Source organism: Equus przewalskii, chromosome 6 (assembly GCF_037783145.1).
Source record: "Equus przewalskii isolate Varuska chromosome 6, EquPr2, whole genome shotgun sequence".
Taxonomy (NCBI): Eukaryota; Metazoa; Chordata; class Mammalia; order Perissodactyla; family Equidae; genus Equus; species Equus przewalskii.
The window spans coordinates 82,842,038-82,857,750 of record NC_091836.1 but is presented as its reverse complement, the minus strand read 5'-3'; the positions used below and the strand labels follow the sequence as shown (position 1 = coordinate 82,857,750).

Below are 15,713 nucleotides of genomic sequence, written 5' to 3'. Positions count from 1 at the left end.
ATCCTTTTGTTTACTGAGCACTTGTCTGTGCTAGCCCAGTGCTACACCCCTGGAGACAGAGAAAAAGCATGGTCTCTGCCCTCTACGTGTCTAATAACTTTAAGAAAAAGACATATCAGTAGATATTTTTTTATGACATATGATGGGTATTATGGAGGCATGAACAAACCACTCTGGGATCCCAGAAGAGGGAACATCTGAGTCTACTGGGACTGGGGGAGTTAGAGGAGGCTTCAGGGAGGAGGTGGCATTGGAGCTGCATGTTGAATGAGGAATAGGAGTTTGTCCAGAGGTCAAGAGAAGTAACAGCATCGTGGGTAGAGGGAAAAGCCTTCAAGGTCTTGCTAAGAAGTGTGGATACCACCCTGGGGGTGATGAGCAGGCCCTGAAGGGTTTGGGTTAGGGAATGTCACATTCAGATTTGTGTTTTAGGAAGATCAGGCTGGAAGTTGTGTGACTATTGGATAATCGTGCTTCCCTAAAATCCAGCCAGGTGGCAAGAGCCTCTCTGGCCTGCCTTGTTTGTATGAGGACTGATGTTTCACACTGGAGACTGGCCTTAAATTTCCACTGAAGGGTGAGTTCTCCCCATCCTTGGGTACACTTGTCATATGAAAACTCCCATCCTACCTAATTCTCAAATAGCTTTCTGGGTCCTTCAAATGTTGGTGTGTCAACCATTTAATAAACTCTGATGAACTGTTACTCAATTCATCTGCTACGCATACTGCCCTCACTGGGATCTTATCCAGTTCCATCACCCTCCCAACTCTGCCTCTGGGTTTCAGAATCCCCAGCCCCAACCTCACTGAGAAGGTCCTGAACCTGATCCCAGCTCCATTGCATGACCAGCCCCCGCCATCCACGTGCTATGTGTTACTGAGATGCCCCAGTCATCTTGCTCCACATATCAACTACAGGGAACTTCAGCTTCTGCGTTAACTTGTAACATGGGGTACAAGGACCGCTGGAGTGTTACATAAGCCACGGTGGTCCCCTCCCCACTCTGCACAACTTCCAGAGCTCTGGGGAGCTGCAACTCACATATTTCGCTTAGAAACTGGCACAACAATTCAGCCCACCCAGCCAGGATCAGGCAGAAGATGCTGGTAATGGGCTGACAGCTAGGAAGGCAGGGCTAGAAGTCTAAAGGTGAGCAACTGTGTATGGGGGGATTGGATACTTTCCCCCAAAATGATCTTCTCCAGCCAAGGCTCCCAGCATCCCCAGGCAGAGATGAAACATCTCCCATTCCACAGTAAATATTATGCATATTTAAAATTGAAAACTGTTTTTCTATAAAGATGTAGCTAACAGACTTGGGTTCAAATTCCCCTCTGTTTGCTGTGTGTAATCTTGGACAAGTCACTCAGCATCTCATTGCCTCAGTGTCTAATCTCCTGTAAAATGGCATGTTATTGTAACAGCTAATGTGTTAATATTTGTAATGGTAAGTATATATAAATGTTTGCTGAAAATATATCAAAAAATAAATCAGTGTCCTCTATAAAATAGGGATCATTATCATCTCATGGATTTGTCATAAATATTAAAGGAGTAACATATATGACCTGTTGCAACTGCTCAATAGATGTTCATTCTTTCCACCATGTGCTATTTCATCATGGGACAGCTGGGAGCCAGATGAAGGGGCCCTGAGCCGATCAGCATGTGGAGAGAAAGAGGAATGGATGGGAAGGATGCTCTTGGGGAAGTGGAGATTTGTCAGCCAAGAGAACATAGCAGGAAATTTGGATGAGGGCAGGAAGCTCTAAGGGATACATGTTGTCTAAGACCCCCACTTCTTCCCCTACTCTGACAGTGTGGTCTTTGCGGCTGGCAATAACAGTACCCCTCTCTCTCTTGAAATATGATGTCACAAAAGTGACTGTGACCCAGATCCAGTCTATCTCTAGATCATACCCCATTTCTCTGGGTATGTGACCCAAGCTGGACCAATCAGAATCCTTCCCTGGGATTTTCCAGTTTGGAGTTAAAGGAAAAAGGCTTTTCTTTTAGTTACAGAACTAATTGAACATTTTTTCCATTGAAGGTTGTTGGCAGCTATCTTCCCTGTCATTTGGAGAAAGTTTATCTGTAGTAAGAAAAATGAGGACCACACACAGAAACACAGCCAAGAGAAAAAAGATGGAAGGAGCAAGACAGAGAAGGTGGAAGCAAGGAGTGGAAAGGAGAGAGGGAAGGGGAGAGAGAGGTCCCATTTGAGTCCCTAGATCCATTTGCATGTGAAGCCAGACCCACCTCTGAACTTTCCAAATATGGGACTTAATAGTTCTCATTTTTGCTTCTTAGTTTGACTCTGTTCCTGTTACTTGCAGTGGAAAGAGTTCTGACTAATTTTAAAGCAAAGAAAGAAAATAAATTTGCCTAGATTATACAACTCATTAGCAGGCTAAGGAAACAGTATTCATGACTTAACTGAAGTGACTGACCAGGGGGGTGGCAGCTGGTATTTCAACATCACTGAGATGAAAGCAATTTAGTTGACTTCAAAACTATTTAACTAAGTGTCAGCTTTAGGGAAAGACTCAAGGAATGTCAAAGGGCTCTGTTCTGAGCCCTGACTTATTCCACATTCTTGTCAACTTCTTTGATAAAGACTTCTAAGGCTTGCTTATCAAAATTGTGGATAATCTCAAATTAGATTATGCGGATAAGTCACTCAATGACAGAACCCAGATTCATGAATGGTTGACAGCTACAGGGATGGACCCAAACATGCTGCACTAACTCTAATGTGGAAATCATGTCAAATCTTCTGTTCCAGGACCAGTTACACCAGTATAGGGTGAGGAGGGCAGCAGGCCTTCCCAGCAAATCACAGGAATTTTGGCTGGCTACAAGCTCAGCATGATCCCAGAGCACAACACAGCTGCCAAAACAGCAAGCATAAGACCTGGCAAGCTTAACACAAACACAGTGTCCAGGACCAGGGAGATAATCACTCCGCCATGTTCTGCCCGGATCAGAGCACATCTGGAGCACAAAGGGAACAAGAAGCAGCATCCTATAAAGAAAGGCTGAAGAAACGGGGCATTTTAGTCAGAAGAGAAGTCATCCTTGCTGTTTCTCCACAAACACCTCAAGGGCTGACATATGGTCAAGGGGAGACCTTATTTTGCTTGACTCCAAAGGGCAGAACCTGGACCAATGAGTGGAAGTTACATGACAGGCAGACGTTGGCAGCAAAGGACAACTAGGTCAGCCTTAGCTCGGGCTTCGCCAGTCTGTGAGTGTTGTCACTTAAAGGAAGCCTAGATTCTTCTCTCCCTACCACTCCACTGCCAAGGCAGGGGAATGCTGCCATCACTCAGCTTTGAGGATTTTCCACTGGCCACTTTACTGATGTCCCACTGTACCAGGATAAAGCAGTGATGTGACCGGGGCTAAAGCCTGTGGGACGTGGGAGGCTGGGGCAGGGCTGGGAGAGGTGGTGGTGGGGAAGTACACTCAAAGGAAGGTGACCACCTTTTGGCCACCTTCCCTTTGTGTCTCACTATCTTGCTTTAAAAGGAAAAAAAAGAAAGAACATAGATTCCTGGAATCCAGCCCTTTGTTGGGGGTTGGGGGGCAGGCAGTGAAGCTGTTTTTTTAAAAACTTTCCAAGGGATTCTGATGCATGGCTAGGCTTGGAAACCACACAAATGAACCCACAAAGTGCTGATTGCAGGAAAAGTCACTTTAATAACCGGTCTAGGTTCGATGGGCCAACAATGCCCTCTGCCCTGTTCTCTGTATAATCAGAGTCAGAGTCTGAAGCTGGCAGCCTCTTCCCTTTGTTCTGTGCTTGCTGTCGTTCTCCTCTTCACCTCTGAACCATCGATGATCCAACTTCCCACCATGTTCACCACTGCTGACCTCTTCTCTCCCAACAGTCTTCACCCTGGACCCAGGCCATGTGCCTGCCTCAACCTCCAGCCAATGCCCTCAGGGCACTGGGTATCCTCTCAGCTGCCATCACCTGGAGCTCCTTGCTATCTGTCCCCATCCCTTGGTCTCACCTGTCTCTGGCTGAGAGAGAATCGCTTTCCCTTCCCTCCATCTAGCTGTCTTGGAGGGACATCTCACACCAGCCTTCTTGGGGTTTAAGCGATACATTAACTCTTTCAACAAATAATGATTTAGTGCCTGTTACGTTTAGTGCCTGGGAATATGGATGAGGGCCCCCTCTGTTCTTGGTGCCGGAAATAAAAAGGCAAATAAGAAAGATACAATCCTTGCCCTCATAAAGCTTATATTCTGGTTGAAGGAGGCAGATGATAAACAAGGTCATTTCAGAGAGTGGTTAAGGGCTATGAAAAAAACCAGCAAAAGTAACAGGAAACATAAACTGGTGGTCAGAGGAGCCTCTTTAAAGAGATGACATCTGAGCTGAAACTTAAAAGACAACGAGTGAGCCATACAAAGATCCCATACAAAAGGATGAGCATTCCAGGCATGGAGAAGAGCATATACAAAGGCCCTGGGGCGAGAATGAGTGTAGTGTGTTTGGAAAACTCAGAGGGCAGTGTTGCTGCTGTGAGGAGAAGGAGGAGAAAGAAAAGGAGGAGAAGAAGATGCAGAAGAAGGAAGAGGAGGAGGAGAAGGAGAAAAGGAGGAGAGGGGAGAGGAGGAGCATCAGAAGAGCTTCCTGAAGCACTGTTTACTTTTCATGGCCTGCCCTGAGTCTGCCCACCTTCCCACACTGCCATGCCCCACACCCAGTGGTTTGTGCTTCCCTGCCCTTCCCCTCTCTCACCCAATCTGTGAGACATATTTGCAAATATCTGAATGACAACTGTAGATAGGATTCAAGTTATCTCCCATGAGTCTCCTGGGCCTTAGCAATCAGTAGATGTGAGGCCCCATTTACATTTCCCTGAAGTTTTCATGGTAGTTTTGAATCTTCTGTGAAAGTTAGAAGCCTCGTCTCTGTAGAGCTCACAAAGGACTTCTGGTGATGTTCCCTCCCTCCTTACCCTTCCTATCTCAGCCTCAACTCCAGCCCAGACCAGACACCCTGTAAAAATGGGAAATTTAATATCAGCAAGAGCTGGCCAGCCACACTGAAAGCTTTCTGTGACATCGTGAGCTCCCTGATGCCGTCTGTGCTCCAGCAGACGTGCCTACAATATCATCAAACACAAATGCACACTGTCGGAGAACAACCAGAGGGAGGAAATAATACTTTAGATAGGGGCCACCTGCCACTCCATTCAAGGCATGCGTGTGCTAGAGCATGCGTGAGATGAGACCCTCAGTTGCCCCGCTCCATCTTATAGTGAATAACCACCCTTGTCATGTCAGTGCTTAAGGACAAGCAAGCCAATTGCCTTATCTGGTACTCAGCTGAGGAAACATCAGTCTCTCCCAGTCCTGGGGGGAAAACGAGAAGTGCTGGACTTATTGAGAAATGTCAGTTTGTTTCTATTCCCCACTAACAAAACTCTCTGGAGGGGTACATAAATAAGGCGAGGCTGAATCTAGTATCTGTGTTATATTTTACGTACAATTTCAAAGGACTTTGTTTTTTAAAGATTGGCACCTGAGCTGGCATCTTTTGCCAATCTTCTTTTGTTTTTTCCTTCTTCTCCTTCTCCCCAAAGCCCCCCAGTACATAGTTGTATATTCTAGCTGTAGGTCCTTCTGGTTGTGCTACATGAGAGGTAGCCTCAGCATGGCCTGATGAGCAGTACCGTGTCCACGCCCAAGATCCGAACTGGCAAAACCCTGGGCCGCGGAAGCAGAGTGCGCGAATTTAACCACTCTGCCCTAGGGCCAGCCCCAAAGGACTTTTGAGGAATAATTTTGACTGATGTGATTTTTGCTTTCCCTGGTGCCTCTTGAACCTAACCCTCAAGTAAGATGGGACTCCACTGTACTCAAATGACTTCTCTCATTTTCATTCCGAATGTATACCCCAGTGTTTTTCATCTTTTCTTTAAATTTCTTTTTTCTTCTTCTCCTCCTTATTCCTCTCTCTCATTTTCTTGCTTTATCCACTTCTTCCTCCATTGCTTTCTTTCCCTGTAGGTTCCACCTTTACTGAGGTAGAGGCTGACAGAGAACTGGTCACTCTGACATATTGGCCCTTTTTATCTCCTCAGTGTGAAACCTATCAACACACACACACACTACACTTCTCCTCTGCTGATTCATTTAGCAGATATATCAACTTCTCGACACGCTGTTGAGAAGACCCATCTAGATGACCTGTCACTGAGTAAGAGAACATGAAATACTGTGTTTTTACATGACTATGCATTAAAACATGTGGCAGAGACAGCTAAATGCCCCCTAAATCCATTTTCACCTTCATCCTTTTGAAAAAATAAATCCCTCCCCTAGTTAACTGGGCATGTGGCTGCCCACTAAATGCTATATTTCCCAGGCTCCTTTCCAGCTACGTGTGGCCACATGACTCAATTCTTACCAGTGCAGTGTGTTTGGAAGTGCTGGGTGCAATTTCTCGGTCACATCACTAAAAGAAAATTGCTTGCCTTCTACTTCCTCCCCCACTGCATGCTGAGTGCAACTCAGATGTGTTGGTAATGAACTATAAACGTGCTGATGAGAACAACACCGTAGAACGGTGCTATCCAATAGAAACAAGCTCAAGCCAGGTGAAATTAATTTTATTTTGTTAATAGGTATCCAATAGTAGTAAATGTAAAACAAGTAAAAGTAATTTTAACAATATATTTTATTTAACTTAATATATACAATTATCATTTCAACAAGTAATATAAAAAATTATTAGTGAGTTTATTCTTTTTCATACTAATTATTCAATAATGAGTGTGCATTTTACACTTATAGTACATCTCAATTTGGACTAGCCACATTTCAGGTACTATGACTTGTGAATATCTATTGGACAGCCGAGTACTAGAAGATGGCTGAGCAACAAGACAGAAGGAGCCTGGGTTCCTGGTTGACCTTGTGGAGCAAAGCTGCCCATCACCTTGGACTTCCCATTTATCTCTTGTCTAAAACACTTTATTTTGTAGCATGAGCTTAGCCTGTATCCTGACTAACACAATGTGGTAAGAGTTTTTTTCCCCCACAGGATTTGGTATTGACCTGCATCTCACATTATATGTAACAAGAAAATGGAGAGGATGATAGTAAAAAGCTCTTGACCAATCAGCCTATGTTTGGGAACATGTTAGTAATCACAACCTGTTGTTCCCGTTGAGTCGGTCAGTTGTAGTGAAACAACTTAACCATGTATGGAGAAGGACTCAAGCTTCAAACCTGGAAAAATTCCAATTTGATATGCTCTCACTTTTTGTAGGTTTTCATTTTTTTGCATCTCATGAAATTCAAAGCAATAAACAATCTCCACAACCATGAAGCATTTAGATACGTATCTTTTAATTTCTATTACCAATTTGAGCTAAATACTTATTAAAAGGGATAAAGGTTAAAAAAATAAATTTACATAATAAAAAGAGGGAAATGGAAAATGAAAACACTAATTCAAAAAGATACCTGCACTCCCATGTTCAATGCAGCCTCATTTAAAATAGCCAACACATGTAAACAACCTAAGTGTCCATCGATGGATGAATGAATAAAGAAAATGTGGTATATCTATACAATAGAATATTATTCAGCCATAAAAAATGTGGAATTTTGCCATTTGCAACATGGATGGACCCTTGAGGGCATTATGCTAAATGAAATAAGTCAGACAGAGAAAGACAAATACCATATGATCTCACTTATCTAAAAAACAAAACAAACAGAATAAAACAAAACATCACCAAACCCAGGTTCAGAGACACAGAGAACAGATTGGTGGTTGCCAGAGGGACAGATTGGGGAGCAGGCAAAACGAGTGAAGGGGGTGAAAAGGTACAAAGTTCCAGTATAAAATAAATAAGTCATGGGGAAGAAACATACAGCACAGTGACTATAGTTAACAATACCATATTGCATATTTGAAAGTTATAAGAGAGCAGATCCTAGAAGTTCTCATCATGAGAAAAAAAATTTTGTAACTATGTATGTTGACAGAAGGTAACCAGACTTATTGTGGTGATCATTTTGCATTGTATACAAATATCAAATCATTATGTTATACAGATGAAACTAATATAATGTTATTTTTATAAAAAATTATAAATTTTTTTAAAGAGGGGAATGGTGTAAGAAAAGAAGAGAGATGGGAGGGGTATCTTACAAGTAATTACAATATCATCAGAAATACTTAATTTAAAAAGAACCCATTAGATAAGAAATAGTTTATTCGAAAGACCCCATTCGGCTTAAATTTCTGAGATTCTACATATGCACTTTTCAATGGTCCTATAACATCTGCATGTAAAAATAAAGCAATAGTCAAATTAGTTTCTTTTTTCCTATCCAATTTGTTTCGATTTCCCCCACAAACAAAAGGAATGGGCTAAAGATTGACAAGGTTCTTCATGTTTCTAAGTCAGTCCTCTGGTTAATAGGGAAACGCAATACTGAAGTCTAAAAGGAAAAAAAGAAAATGTAAATAAGGATCCATCACTTTATACTTTGGGTCCCAAGATACGTCAGTTATCTTGATTTGTTGTTGTTTGCCTTCAATGAAGGCTCACCATCCAGAAGGCTGAGGGTAGCTGAGTGAATTCATTCTACTCCCAAATCTTTTCACTGAGTCCCTATAGAAAACTGGGTAAGAGCACAGATGGAGGAGGCAGACATCCCTGAGTTTGTATCCTGCCTCCACTGATGCTTAGCTGTGTGACCACGGGCAAGCTTCTAAACTCTCTGAGACTTAGTCTTCTCATCTGTAAAGTATTAATAATAAAACAGCTCAAAGTACTGTAAGGAATAATAAGTGAGGTGAATAGGAAGAACTTGACACAATCTCTCATTCAGCGCTTGCTGCCAAGTGTTGTTCTATTTCCAAAATAATCATCTCATAGCATATTTTTTTAGCACCTACTGTGTGACAGTTTCTTTTGTGATGGATTATTTCTAATTCTCACAGCAACTTCCTGGGGGGGTGGGAGTTTGGGAGATGGGGTGGGGATGTTGGAGAGTACTCTCATTTTACAGTTGAAGAAATTGTGGCTCAGAGACGTGACGTGGCCTGCCTGAGATCATGGAGTGAATATGTGTCTGAGTGGTCCCAGCCAACATCAAAGCCGGGGCTCTTTCTACCAGGCTGAGGTGGGACACACACTCCTATGGCAGTGTGTGCCTCAGAGTGGGACAAAGAAAGAGAAGGCACAGCAGCTTTGGAGGTCTCCAAACCCCCCAGTTTAAAATAAATCCCCCAATTATACTTGAAGTTGGACAAGCTTTTGAAATCTCGACTGGACATTCTTTTCCCATCAAGTTCCTTGAAATTTCCGTTTAAAGAGCGTCTAGGAAAAGCCACTCTCATTAGCCAGGGTCTGGCATTATTTTCCTAATAAACAGACCTTTGGTCAGACAAAAGAGCCTCTTTTATTTTCAATCAATTCTTGAACATTTAAGCTGCTTTTCTTTTATTTGGCTTGAAATTGTGATCTGGGAACGCTGGTCCTGCAAATTGTCCTCCTATAAGGGAAGCCCCTTGAGGATCCTCAACTTGTTATTTTTAATCACTGTAATCTCCTTTTCAAAGGATGCCATGGTCAGAAACCGAGCAGGCCTTTCAAAGCTTTCTAAAGCACAATTATTACAGAGGGAGGGGAATGGTGGGGGGAGGAGGGAGGGAGAGTAGAAAGAAGTGGTGAGAGAGGGACGGAAGTCAATATAGTACTAACAACTCGGAAAGGGCCGACTAATCTAACTTGGATGCTGGCTGTTGAGAAGAAACCCCATGTTTCAATATTTTTTAATAGTGACCATTTTATTCCAGTCTAGAATACGTACAGGATATATTATTGGGATGAGGGGCACAGAGAGCAGAAACCATTTGGGGATGAAATGGAATACCGGGGATAAAGATTTGAGGCAGGAAAACAAGCCACTGATTCCAAGGATTGTGAGGGGCCCTAATTCCAGAAAAAATAAAAAAGCAAATAGAACACCAAAGGGATGTAAACTTCCACAGCCCTAAGTCAATACCCGGAGCAGAATGCGTTAGATTTACTTTTAACATCATTATTCTAAGACAGTATAAGCCAACAGAAAATGTCACAAACTAGGCCAGTGCCTTTTTCTCCCCGACTTTGAGTGGCGGAATCAGGTTTGCTAATTGCAGAGTATTGACTTAGAAGGCCCCAGTGTGGCTTCTGCAAGATCTTCCTTTCAAGATCTCTTTGCCACCAGAAAGGAGAAAAGATGATTGCCCACTGAAAGCCTGAGTCCGGATGTCACAGTCCAAAGGGCTAGCGTTTAGTCCTGGAACCTCTCTGTCCGAGTGAATACCAGATGCATCTCTCTCCTGGTGCTAGGGCCACCCGCTGCCAGCGCTCAGCCAAACTGTGAGGATTTGGGGGAAGAGAGGCCGTCAGGACACTTGGCCTGGCCCCAGACTAGCCTAAACCACCCCCCACCAAAAAATCCTCCTGGACTTAATTAGGTACAGTCTTAGGCAAAGCTCCTAATATGGAGAAATCAATCATCCATTCATTCAATTAATTCATGAGGATCCAGATAATCACCATTCACTGGTAGACTGGACTGGAGGAGTGCTGAGAAAACCCACTTTTTACACACACACACACACACACAAACACATCAAAAACAAAACATCTGACCAGGCACATCCCTCTATTAATAAACCAATAAGGGCCTCATATCCAACTCAAACCATCAGGTATTAGGAAGCTCAGGCACACTCATCTTTGTAAACTCACTTACTCCCTACAACTACCCAAAGAGGTTGGATAAAGAGCTATTTTCACAGCTGGGAAACAGGTTCAGAGAACTTAAAGGGCTTGCACAAAGTCACACAGCGACTAAATCCCAGTCCGTCTGACTCAGAGCCACTTCTTTCCCTGCCACGTGGAACTGGGGCAGTTTCCCCAGGGAACCCAGGTCCTCCATTTGGGGGAGACTACAGAGGCCAATGGGGTTACGCCTGCTTGCCTAGGGTCCACCGAGAGCATTGGCAGCTTCCCAGCTCGGCCAGGAGGCTGCGGCCGCATGTAGGTTCAGCTCGCTCCTGCAGCCCGGCCGCCCCGCCGCCCCCTCCCGGGCTTGGGTCGGTGTTCTCCGCCCAACGTCCTTGTCGGTGGAGCACCGAGGATCCCGCCGACCCGCGCGCCCAGGTCGGAGGGGCTCCTTGCCAAGCGCTGAGCGCGTCCACGTGCCGAGGGCGCGCGGAAGCCCGCTCTGGGTAGCTCTAGATGCGGAAACTCCGGGACACGAACCCGGGAAAACGGGAGAAGCGTTCTGAGAAGGGCGGTCCCTGATTCTCGTCGCCTGCGTGGCCTGGGCGCCCGCTGACGCTGCCCTAAACTTTCTCCAGTGTTGCTCCCACCGCTTCCTCCCGCGAAGCTCTAGGAGCCGAGAACACAGGGAGGAAGGGCGGCGGCTGTGAGCCCATTTGCCCCACTAGCTACCCCAAAGACACGCTCTTCCCTGCTTGGCACCGGAGCTGACTTATGAAGGGGCGGGGCTGAGGGGACACGCACCCTGTCACCCCCCAGGTGAGGCCAGGCAGGCTTCCTTCCCTGCCCGATGTCCTGGCTCCCAACTGGAGGACGGCAGCTGCTGCGCTGGGGAAAGACGGGGAGATGACTGGATTGAGGAGAGAGGGGTGGCCGGAGAGATGGAGCCAAGGGTCTTCAGGTCTGTGCCGCTCGAGCTGCCTGTCCTGCCCAGGAGGCGCTCACCTGCTTGGAATTCCCCTTCCTGCGCTCCCGAAAGCCCGCTCTCAGCTGAACAGCGTAGGCGCGACATCCCTCTGGCGAGGAGCCTCGGGGTAGCGGATCCAAGGTCCCCCGGCCTCCAGGGAGCAGGCCTCGGGAATTTGGGATTCCCTTTCCATCTTCATCAGGTTCCCTTTCCCTCTGTGATCCTACCCAAAGCTCTCCAGAGGCCCTTTCCACTGGGAGCCTGTTCTAGAAATCCTGGGTCTTCTTCCTCGCCCGGGACCATCAGAGAATAATTTGAGTTCTTTCCAGGGACCCTTCCGAAAAAGCTTGAGGCTCTTCCTGCCCTCCTCCGCACCCCAGGACCAGTTAAGGGAGAAGCCGAAGTCCCTTCTCCTGACGGGATCTATCCGGGGAAGCTAGAGTGACCGTCCCGCCGGGGACCGGTCTTCGCGAGGCTGGTATCCCCTCCTTCAGAAATGGGAGCGAGGAAAGCAGGAGTCATCACCTTGCCTGGGACCGGACTGGGAGAAGCCAGGGTCCCCTCTACTCCAGAGACGGATCTGGGGAAAGGTGGGTCTCCTCTGCTCCCCTGGAGCTGGCCAGGGAGAAACCAGATTGCCTTCCAGGCAGGCCGGTGTGACGCGTCGCTCCGCCACAACCCACGCCAGGGAACGGCGCACAAGAGATGGGGGCTGCCTCGCCTGGCTGCAGCCCCCGCGACGGCCCCGGACTAGCTTGCGAACCGCGCAGAGCTCGCTGCTAAAAGAGGTGAGGGCAGCCAGGACAGAAGGGCCCTTCCCCGGCTGCGCCGGCACCGTGCGCCCGGGAACCGCGCGCCCTCCTCCGGCACCGCGCAGTCGGCGCCCTCCGGGGGCCGCGTCTCGCGCCCCCAACGCCAAGCCGGGCCACTTACCGCGGTAGCTGGTTCCCGGCTTGTAGAAGTCGGGGTCGCCCTCCACGCGAAGGCTGAACTCCGTGTAGCCCTCACGCCGCGTGCCCTGGGCGCGCAGGATGCGGCTGCAGTAGCCTTCCGACTTGGGGACTTTGTCCAGGGTCTCGTCGGAGAAGGCCAGCGCCGCGGCCAGGGGCAGCGCGAGGGCCAGCAGCGCTGGACTCCGGCTCAGCCTCGGGGGCGCCGGGGACAGCCTCATCCTCGCGGGCCCCCAACTTTGTGCCGCTGCCGCCGGCCCTCGCCACGCGACTCCTGCCCGAAGGGGTCCCCGCGGAAGCGAGACCTGGCGGAGCCCGGGCGGGGAGCGGGAGCTCGGAGCCGGCGCTGACAACTGGAGAGCGTGCCCGCCTCGGCTTGGCGGACGCCGAGCTGCGCTGCGCTGAGCTGAGCTGAGCGAGCCGAGCAGCGCGAGGAAGGGAGGGCGGCGGCGAAGGAGGAGGAGGAGGAGGGAGGGCTGATTTTGCCCAGATCCCCGAGCGCAGCGCTGTTTTGTTTCCGAGCTGGCGATTAGCGGCGCGGCCGTGTTTATTTTGCGACGCTGGATTCCCAGGGTCTGGCGAGGAAATCATAGGGTACAGGGAAACTGCGGGCTGTGTCCTGCCACCAAGGAGGCTGCTGCCCCAATCCAGAGCTACACATTGGCCACTGTGGAGGAGAGTGCCAGAAGGAGGGAAAGACTGAGAACTTTTGCACACCTACTGTGTGCCTAGCTATATGCTATATCCGCTGTCCTTCACTCTGAGTGCACACGATGAACATGGCATTACTTTCGCTCATTCTACAGATGAGCAAACTGAGGCCTGGAGCCGAACAGTTGAGGCAGGTCGGATGACATGACCGTCTGACTCTGTTGCTCTTCCCATAGTCGCGCTGGAACAGGTCAGACAGGAGGATGAGAAACGAACAGAATGACTCATCCATTGGGCCCAGCAGGGTCAGTGCCTTCGACCTGTAACACTTTGAGAGATTCCTGAAAATGTTTTCTTTAAAATCAGAAGGAAAAAAGATTTAGGTCCAATAAAATATTCTACTATATAATATTAATGTATTTGTACCTACACGGTCATGAAATATAATGTTTACTACTGTTTTATGTAGGAGGGAGCCCACAAAGAGAAAAGTGTCTGAGGTCCACGAGAGTCCTCATATAGCTCTGGAAAGGAGTTGAGAAGGTTCAAAGAAAAGCCTGTGTTTTCTTGACTTAGATTTTGTTCCAGGTTCTCAGTCCTCAGTGACAGATGTTTGCTGAGGAGCTGAGCCTGAGGGCTCACTGGGCAGAGCCCAAGGCCAGACAAGAGAAGGCCGGGGACGGGATTCTGCCCAGCGTTTCCCTGGGGACTGACCTGAATCAAATCTTAGTCTTGCTACTCACCCACCGGGAGACTTGGGCAAGTTAGTTAACCTCTCCAAGTTTCAGTTTCATGCTCTGTAGGGGTGTGTGTGTGTGCCTGTGGGCTGATACATCCTTCCTCTAGGGGGTGCTAGAGTTAAAGGAAATGACCCGTATAAAACATTTGGTCCGGTCTTTAGTGTTGCCCCCCACCCACCCTCCCGAACCCTCAATGGCTGGGTCTGAGCTGGCCCTGGCTACCACAGTAGCGAAGACCTAGCCCAGCTTGGGGACGCCTCACGGCCCCTGCCTCCCCTCAGTGTGCACAGCATCTCTCTCCTAAGGTGCTCTCAGAAGCTTTGGTTGCCGCCCCTCCTCCTTTCCCGGGCCATTAAAACACCTCGAGAGCCTACATTTAAAAAGCAATCCCCTTTGCTTTCCAGGTCAGGTTTTTCTCTTTGACATCACTCGCAGCCCGGAGGAGCCATCTGCATTGGAGGTCTCCATTCCTCTTCACCTGCCTACTTACTCCTCAGTCTTTGTGCTGGGACTTCCACTGCCACTATTAACTGGGCACCTTTCCTCAGAGGTCAACCAAGAGTGACCCCTTGCTGAAGCCAGTTATGCTCTTTTCTCAGCTGTGACCCTCCTTGACCCTCAGCAGCGCCTGATCCAGCTGACCAGCCCTGCTTCACGGAAGTGACACTCAGATTCACGGCTGTGTCCTGAGTGAATTATCTCCAGCGTCACTGCGCTGGCTGAGAGCTCATGCTGGACTCCATGGTGCACAGTCCCAGCCATCCAGCAAGCTTTCCTTGAGTGTAGATTTGGGGCCAAGACCATGCTGAGCAGTGAGTGCCAGAGAAAACAAAAATGAGTTCATTCATTCATTCATTCATTCATTTATTCATTGATGTTGAAGGCTCTCCATGTGCTCAGCTCTGGAACACAAGACAGACATATTACTTGGCCTTTGTGGATCTTACAATCTTATGGGAAAGGCAAATATTAAATGCATAGTTACACAAATCTTTTCAAATTATAATTGTGATATATACTACAAACTAAAATAAGTGGTTCATGGTAATGTACCCGATTTTGTCTCAGAGGATAGGAAACTGCAGAGATGCATAAAATGTGGGTCCTGTCTTCACAGAACTTATTGTATATCTAACAGCCTAAATATGTGCTTTTGAATGTCTTTTCATCTAAATCGACATATAGTAGTCCCCCCTTTGCCCACAGGGAATGTGTTTCCAGACCCCCAGTGGATGCGTGAAAGCACAGATGGTAAAAAACCCTATCTATATACCATGGTTTTCCTACACATACATACATACCTATGATAAAGTTTAATTTATAAATTAGGCACGGCAAGAGATTAACAATAATAATTAATAATAAAATAGAACAATTATAACAATATGCTATAACAAAAGTTACCATACATCTTAGCAACCTCAGCATACGATACTTTTTCTTTCCTTATTAAGTTGAGAACTTTCCCCTTTTCACTTAAAGGAAGAACTTTACAGCTTCTCTTTGGCATATGCTAATTGCCAACATCACTACTTTTGCACTTTGGGGCCATTATTAAGTAAAATAAGGGTTACTTGAACACAAGCACTGCGACACCACGACAGTTGACGTGGTAACTGGGATGGCTAGTAAGTGACTCAGG

At 47.2% G+C, this 15,713-nt stretch overlaps 1 protein-coding gene across 1 annotated transcript in view; it reads right to left on the bottom strand.

Moving 5' to 3' along the window:
- Positions 1-13,569, bottom strand: part of SPON1 (spondin 1) — a 245,183-nt gene extending 231,614 nt beyond the window's left edge. The window contains exon 1 of the mRNA XM_070626401.1: positions 12,664-13,569. Coding sequence (XP_070482502.1) covers positions 12,664-12,901 — 238 coding nt within the window. The 5' untranslated portion in view covers positions 12,902-13,569. The remainder of the gene's footprint in view (positions 1-12,663) is intronic.
- Between the last annotated feature and the right edge of the window lie 2,144 nt (positions 13,570-15,713).